This window comes from Chrysochloris asiatica, unplaced genomic scaffold (assembly GCF_000296735.1).
Source record: "Chrysochloris asiatica unplaced genomic scaffold, ChrAsi1.0 scaffold00125, whole genome shotgun sequence".
NCBI classification, from domain to species: domain Eukaryota; kingdom Metazoa; phylum Chordata; class Mammalia; order Afrosoricida; family Chrysochloridae; genus Chrysochloris; species Chrysochloris asiatica.
The window spans coordinates 8,624,403-8,632,471 of NW_006408643.1; the positions used below are offsets into that span (position 1 = coordinate 8,624,403).

Sequence of the window (8,069 nt, forward strand, 5' to 3'; positions counted from 1 at the left end):
GAAAGAATACAACCCTGTCTCACACCTTTCCCAATTTTAAAACATTCAGTGTTCCCATGTTCTGTTCGAACAACTGCTTCTTGGTCCAGGTACAGATTTCTTAGAAGTACAATGAAGTGTTCTGGAATACTCATACTTCTCAATGTTGTCCATAGCTTGTCATGATCCACACAATCGAAAGCCTTTGCGTAGTCAATAAAACACAGGTAAACATCCTTCTGATCCTTTAGAGGGTCGCTAAGGGTCGGAACCCACTCTAGGGCATTTAACAACAGGTAAAAAAACCTACACTGTCCGATAGAGGGCGCTTTAAGGTTATATGCAAATTAATGCAAATAACATAGCCGGGGCCTAAGGGGCTTTTTGGTCAGGCGTGCTGTGGACAGCCTCATCGCAGCTAGGGCCTGAGGCTCAAGATGACGCTGTTGCTGCCGCGGTGGGCCTGGCGGTGGCGCCGGAGAGGCTTCCAGAGTCAGCAGACAGGGTATCCCCTGCCCTCTATATCTTCTCCCACGGCCGGTTGTCTTGGCCTATGGGTTTTGGGCCTGCCTCGGTCCCGCGGGAGCAAACGTTTCTGATCAGGCGTGCTGCGGACAACTCCTCCCGGAGTCCCTTGCGGCGGCGTCCCGGGGGCCTCCTGGGGCCTCGGAGCAAGATGGCGGTGGCGGGGTCCGTGAGGCGCGGGCGGCGGCGACCGCGGCGCCAGTGAGCGGCCCGGGGGGCCCGGGCGGCTCCGGGCTGGGGCCCCGCCGCTGGACGGACCATGCTACGCTCCACTGGCTTCTTCCGGGCCATCGACTGCCCCTATTTGACCGGCTCGCCCGGGGGTCCCTGCCGGCGACCCTACTGCCACTTCCGGCACCGCGGGGCCCGGGTCCCTGGCGCGCCCGGAGGCGGCGGAGCGGCGCCTCCCTCTGCAGGTAATAAATGCCCGCTGGCTCGTCCGCCCCCGGCTCTGTTCCTTAGCTCAGCTCTGGAGTCCACTGGCGTGGCCACTCCGGCTGCCTTTGCCCAGCCTAGCCCCCTCCCAGTTGTTTTCTCGATAACGGGCCCGCTCCCAGCGCCCCGGGAGCCGGTCGGTGCCTGCGAACCTCGGCGTCCGGGAGTGTAGAATGTAAACAAAGGGAGGGCTGTCGAGAGGGTGGGGCGACGTCGCGAGGATCCGACACAAAGGCGAGTCGTGGGAAGTGAGCGGGGTCGGCAGTCCGCGCTGCCCCTCGGGGGACGCCCCGGTCCAGCTGCTCCCCAGCCTCGCGTTCTGGTGACCGGCAGCCCTTGTTGGTTTCTCGCGACTTTCCTCCTCTGTGGTTGTTTAACGCCGTCTCCCCCTGCTCAAGTCTAGAGGGGCTGGTTGTGAAAACGCCGTGGAGTCGGTTCCGACTTAGAGCGCCTCTCTATAGGGTTTCCGAGGAGCGACTGATGGGTTTGAACCGTCGGCCTTGTGGCTCGCAATCCAGGGCTGATCCTACAGCGCCGGTCTTAGGTGCACCCAGGAACGACCCAACTGGGAGGCTTTCAAAACCCTGATAAAGGGGGGGTGGTGGTGCCCAGTGTCCCGGCCGAGTGGGGTGAGGGCGGCCCGGCTTGGGCAGTATCATTGGTTTAGAGGAGACGTTCAGAGCTGGAGGGCGAGGAGGATCAGAGAAGGGCTAAGGAAAGGCCTGGCGAGCGGGCTAGGAGTGAACTTCAGGCAGCCAGGGGGAGCGCTGGAGCGCAGGCTTACCTCTCACCTCCTTCCTCATCCGCAGCTTTCCTCACTTAGCCTCAGCTTCACTTAAACAATGATGCTCAGCTCCGAAGGGTTCTCCTCTCGCTTAGTTTAAATAACAGGTCTGTTTTCTCATTTTGGTGGGGAAATAAAAAAATAAAAGGTGGAACTTGCTTTACTTTCTGCATAAATTGGCTAGAACAATTGGCACCTGGGGCCACCTGTTGGCAGCCAGCAGCTCCTGGTTTCCTTCCACAGCTGGCCTCCAGCATCGCTGCGGTGCCAGGTGTGGGGATTCAGAGCTGGGCCCTGGGAGGAGGGAAGCAGAGGTGCCCACGTATGGTGTAAGGTCGGGTTGGAGAAGGGAGTGGTTGGGGCTGGGGGATGGCTTCCTTTTTGTTTTGTTAAGCTGCTGTCTCTGGGTTTGTCTGCCCATTCATTGGTACCGGTCTCCCGGCTCTTGGCCAGCAGTGAAGTATTTAGGAGGAACTGTCCAGTGTCACAGGTTTTGCAACACCTACAAAATGATTGTGTGGGACTAAGCTGATGAGGTGTTGGTGGCCCAGCAAGGACATCGGACAACTTGCAAACACATAGAGTACACAGAACCCCTAGTGAGGGTTGTGTGTGTGCCTTTCAGTTGGTGCCAGCTCATAATGACTCCGAATAGCGTTTCCAAGGCTCTACATCTTTACAGGAGTAGAAAGCCTCGCCTTTTTTCCTGCAGAGCAGCTGGTGGCCTTGAACCTCCTACCTTGAGGTTAGCAGTCCCATGCTTTTTGTACAGTGCCACCGTGCTACCCAAATAGGTGGAATGGTCCGTTTTGCCATCCTGCTAGGCTTAAAAAGAGCCAGTCTGAGGGCAGAGGAAAGAAAGAAGAGATTGGGGTGCAGAGTGACTTGCGGGTCCTAGTGCCGCCGAGAACCTCCTAACCCTAGGAGACAAGAGCTGTGATGGCAGCGCGAAGCTGCGCCCTAGAACCGGGAGCCCATGAAAGGAGAGAGCTGGCCATGGGCAGGAGGCTTCTGGGTGGAGTGGCGTGCATCTGAACACTCACAGTGCAGCCACAGAGCTTTGTCCACCTGCCCAGACTAAGCAGAGACCAGGTCCCAGCAGGCCCCGGAGGAGCTGAGAGAGCAGTCCTGCATGGAAGTACCCTTGTTACTGCCCTGAGAAACCCACAATTGCCAGTGTGGTCTGTGAGTTCTGAGTGGCCATTGCAAGGGACCAGCCCAGAAGTAGTGCCCTGGAGGTTGGGGCAGTCAGCCGTGGCTTGCTGCTGCTTCTCGGCCTTTGTGAAGCTCAGTGAGAGGACTCCTCCCTAGATGCCCTGCCTTTCTGGCTTTCTCGGAGCCCAGTGTGGCTGGCTGCCAGATCTGAACTCGGCAGTGCTGACCTCTCTCCTCGGGCTGTGGGACCCTTCCCCCCCAAAGTCGTAGTTGTTATTGTATGTTGTTGAGTTGGTTCCAACTCATAACAACCCTGCATAGGGTTTCTGAGGAGTAGTTGGTGAGTTTGAATTGCCGATCTTGAATTTAGAAGTTCAGTGCTTATCTGCACATGAACCTCAAGATAGTATTTTGATTCTTTGAAAGAGGGGGCTTCAAAGTTGTTTGAAAATCCCGTTATTACCTTATAATTCCATTTTTCCATGAGCTTTTTGCAGCCCCCTTGTACATGACAAATGGCTGGCAAATTTCCCCAGAGCGTCATTTCTGGGTGTCTGTTTGCTGACACAGAAAGTCGTGAGACTACCCGGTTTGCCAGTTTACCAAGCGGTCCACCTGCTCTCTGCCCCTGGTGGGTTTCAGGGTGGGCTGATCAGTACTATGCCGCCCTCCCCATCTTGATGGGGAGACTGGGGGCAGGCTGCTTGGTACCTTTAGGTAGTGGGGTTCTCTGCCCTGTTTTAGAAACCATTTTGGCTCCTGATGGCTTCTGTGCTGCAGAACAGAGCCGTCTCCTGTAGTGTTGTCTTCACTATGATCATTGTACATGCAGGTGGCCAAGCCTTTCTTCTGTGGTGCTGCTGGGTGGGTTTGAACCATAAGCTTTTAGGTTAGCCAGTTGCAGACCACTTGTGCCTCCTTCTCTGCTCAGAAACCAAACCCCACCCCACCCCCCACTCCCGTGTCATCGAGCCATTTGTAACAACCATATAGGACATGGTAGAACTGCGCCCCACAGTTCCCAAGACGGAACCTTTTGGGAGCAGATGGCCTCATCTGTTTGAACTGCCAGCCTTGAGGTTAGCAGCCCAGCGCCTAAACCACAGTGTCACCCAGCTCATCTTTCTTCCTGCTGGGGAGCTCTTGGCTGCTCCTTTTCCTCCTCCTGGCCATATTCATCGGGCTGTCTGAGGAGGGGCTGCAAAGCTCCCGGGCCAGGAGCACGTGCTACAGGCTCTTAGAAGCCCAGTGTCCCTACACCGGTCACTTTGCTTCTCTTGTCACTTACCTTGCCAGCTCCTGCTCTTTGCCAAGCACCTGTGACCTCCTTTGTGATGAAGAAACGTAGGTTCTTTTTGTCTTCTCCAGGGGATTCCAGGATGGTCAGGGTGGCGTCCTTTGGAGCAAAGGCTGAACTGGGGCTGAGGGGGTGGGAAGAGACTGAGTCAGTCCTTGGAGGTGGGTGGTAGGCAGGGCGGGGGCTCAGAGCTGCCCCAGCCTGAGCTCCATTACACAGAAGACACCGGATGCAGAATGGGACCTGTGGGGCTGAAGACGGGAGTTTGTGGAAGAGGCACCTCCTGCCAAGGGGATTCCATGTACCTCCTCCCCTTGCACCCTAGGAAAAAGGTGGGTGGAGTCACAGGGACCCAAAAGGACCAGTGTCCAGACTGTGGGGGATTACTCACGATTCTCAGCTACCTCCTCTGATGGGCACCGTACAATTGGGGTCCATGGGGCACCTTTCCATGGCCAGGGGCTATGCTTTCCGGAGACTGAGACCAAAAACCTCATTCTGAGTGTTGTCTGTGTGTCCAGAGTTGTGGTTTCTACTAGGGCTTGGTGCGGTTCAAGTTCACCCTCGGAAGGAAGGCCTGGCAGGCTTTTGGGAATCAGCCCCTGGCGTCAGATCTGGACGGCGCTTTAAGCTGGTGGGATTGGATGGCTTCTTTCTGTGCACTGTTCACTGTCGAGCAGCTTATCTGGTCTTCACCCAGTCGATGTCAGTAGCACCCCCTCCCCAGTTGTAACAACCACGAATTATGCACCCCCTGCAGACTCTACCCCTGTTAAGAAGCACTGGTCAGGGGTAGCCCAGTCCCCTGGAAGCCTGGACCCTGGGGAAGGCTCCAGGCAGGGAGGAGCTGAGTTGCCTCCCAGGGGAGGAGCCCCGTGTCACTGTGGGCGGTTCCTATTGTTGTTGATTTTGGAAAGGAGAATGTAGGAGAGCTGCGGTGGGTGTCTGAAGCAGGCACTTGGCGGGTGGCTTGTCACATGCACAAGGACTGAACCTCCTCTGGGGTCCCCGTCTCTGGTGGCAGGGGTACCCCAGTTGAGTCCTGACTTAGGGGATGCCACAGATTGCTTTATTCCAGCTGAGGTACTAGTAGTTTGTTGTAAAAACCTCTGGGAAAATACAGAAAAGTCAACACTTCTAAAACCAGTCTGCTCTCCTTGTCCCAGATCTGCCCACTGACTGTGAGTCTTGCCAGACTGAAGAACAGGAAGCCAGGGTCTGAGTCCTTGTGGGGCTGCTGCTGGTCTAGTCCCCTGTGAGCGAGTGGTCTCCATTCTCTGAGGTGGGCACATCCCAGTGTGAGAGCACTCAGGACTGGTCCAGTGGCCTCGGGGTCCCTCTAGGTGTGTGTGGACCTCGTAAGTGGAGCTTGGCCGAAGGGCTTCAGGAAGCAGTAGGGAGGGAGGCGACAGGGTGGCAGCTCAGGGCCAGGACAGAGAGCAGGTGAGTGTCCCCGAAGAGGTGGTTGCTGAGCTGAGTTTTGAAGGATGAATAGGAGTTTGCAGGTGGCAGGAAGTGGCAAGGAGACGACCCACTGGAGGGCTCCCTAGCACCTTGTAGGAGGGGCAGCAGAGGCTACTTGGTGGGCCTAGGTGGGCTCACATGGAGATGCTGATCCGTGTTCTGCAGTCCAATGCAGACCAGCGTGTTGCTGCATCAGTGCCCTGCATCTGCTCCTTCCTTCCTCCCCCCCCATCCCCCCACCCCCCGGGACTGGGGCGGGCACCGCTACATGGCACAGCCCTTGGCTTAGGATGCTGAGCTGCTGAATGCAGGGTACACGAAGGGATGTGAGGTGGGTGCCTGACATGCTTATCCCAGAAGTCAAGTCACACCCAGGGGTCCTCATGGAGCAAGAGCCGACCCTGAGGAGGGGGACATGGGCCTAGCCTCCACAGCCAGGTAGGCACGTGGGTTCAGCCTTTGGTGTGACAGGCACTGGGCTGTGTGTTATTGGAAGGATTTGGAGGGCTCCCTGAAGGAGGTGGGCTTTGAGAGATGATGCCGATGGGACCCCCTGGAGCCCTTCGGAGTTGCTTCCTGCTTAGGCCTGTGGTGACTGACAGGAAACGAAAGAGCTGTCAACTCCTCCAGCCCCTGTGTGTACCTGCCCACACCTGTGTACACCTGCATGCACGTGCATGATGTCAAGTAATAAAAACAGCTGATGCTCACGTGGGACTCTGGTGTGTGGCTCTTTTTAAGGGGGAGAGGAGAGAGCTGAGGTGGCACCCACACCCTGGCTCCCAAATCTCCAATATCTGGAAGCTTGGGACTCTCACACCTGCCTGAACGGGGAAGAAACCCCCTACCCCGGAAAAAGCCCCAGGGTTAGAAAGGACGTGCTGGAGTCATTTTTCAACGCTCTCTATCGGGGGTCATTCCTGGCCTTTGTGGAGTCCAGGGCTAGGAGGAAAACGAAGAGCGTGTCCAGGGCCTGCCTGCTCGCGGTCTCTCTGCATGTCTGTGTGTGTGTTTCCCCTAGGCTGTGATTTCACTTACGAGACAAGACCACGAAAGGTATTAAGGTAGTTCTCAGACGCGTGATGCAGGGCAACCCTGAGTCCTCCCGGGGAGCTAGGAACAACCAGGCCCGTGGCCGCCTGTGGCGCTGTGGGCTAATGCGTCAGACTACAAAGTCGTTTGAACTGCGTGATCTGTGGTTCAAGCTCACCAGCTGCTCCTTGGAAACCCTACACAGAGTCGCTATGGGTCGGAATTGACTTCCCGACACTCATAACAACAACTGCTTGGAGTGAGCTGGGGGTTGAGCCAGGCTGGGAACCTTTTCTTTCCTTTTGTTCTATTTTGGCGCCACCTGCCCAGAAGGCCCGGGCTTGTGGACTGGGGTTCTGGAGCAGGGGGCGTTCCTCTCTGAAGGTCTGTGCTCAGAGCTGGGGTCCCTGCTGGGCTGGGCAACAAAGATGCCTGCCTGCAGTGGGGGAGACAGCCCTGACCTGCATCCTGGGTAGGTCCAGCCTCTGCTGTTTAGGGGCTGCTCTCACCAGAACCCCACCCTAGAGGGGCTCAGCCACGGAGCACCCACTACCCCTACCCCCCATGACCTGGCACACTCCCCCCCATTGCTCCTCTGGGCTTGTTGTCCGGCTCCAGGGCTGTGGGTTCCCAGGCAGCCTCAGGGTGGGAGGTCTGTCTGATGGCCCCCCCAGTGAGCCTGTGCGTGGCCCGGGCTGGGTGGGAGCTGAGCTGTCCGGAGCTCCCAGGTGACTCCCAGGTGTCAGTGTTTGGGCCCCGTGAGGTGATGGCAGGGCTAGGGGCTCCTTGAGGGGAGCAGTGTGCTCCCTGTGCCTCTGAGCCCCGAGTACGGTCTTCACCCACCTGCCTCATCGTACCTTTTTCTTGGTCACTGTTCATTCCTCACTCATGCTGTGTCCAGACCTCCTTGGAGACCCACTCTGAGTGATGTGGCTTCTGTCCAGGTGAACAGCAGCTGATGGAAAGGGGGGTGTGGTGGGCACAGTGGTGGGGAGCGGGGGTGGGTGTGGTCCCACACAGGATTTTGTGCTGTATTCCCACTGCCCTGGGGATGGGGGTGGGCAGGCAGGTTCTGCATGTCCAGGCTCTGCCCTCTGCCTCCCCAGGAAGCTGCTGAGGTGACCTCTATGTGAATGACCATTGGCATTGGAGGTGGGGCGGGCTGGTGTGCAGGACCCTTGTTTCCTCTCCCCTTCCTCCCCATAAGTGGGAGACCGTCACAAGGGGCGCCCTTCCCGGCATTGCCCACACTCCCCTTGCCGCTGTGGCGTGGGACCGTCATGAGTGCAGTGCCACTCAGCAGTCTTGGAACTGACCTGGGTGGCTTTCTAGGGTCGTGGATGGCTGTCTGGGTCATGGGCATCTCTCTGGGTCGTGGATGTCTCTCTGGGTCGTGGG

General features: G+C 57.4%; 1 protein-coding gene across 1 annotated transcript in view; it reads left to right on the forward strand.

Annotated features, from left to right (window-relative positions):
• The first annotated feature begins 724 nt into the window (after positions 1-724).
• Positions 725-8,069, forward strand: part of REXO1 (REX1, RNA exonuclease 1 homolog (S. cerevisiae)) — a 29,167-nt gene continuing 21,822 nt past the window's right edge. The window contains exon 1 of the mRNA XM_006868985.1: positions 725-920. Within this exon, the coding sequence (XP_006869047.1) occupies positions 764-920 (157 nt within the window). The 5' untranslated portion in view covers positions 725-763. The remainder of the gene's footprint in view (positions 921-8,069) is intronic.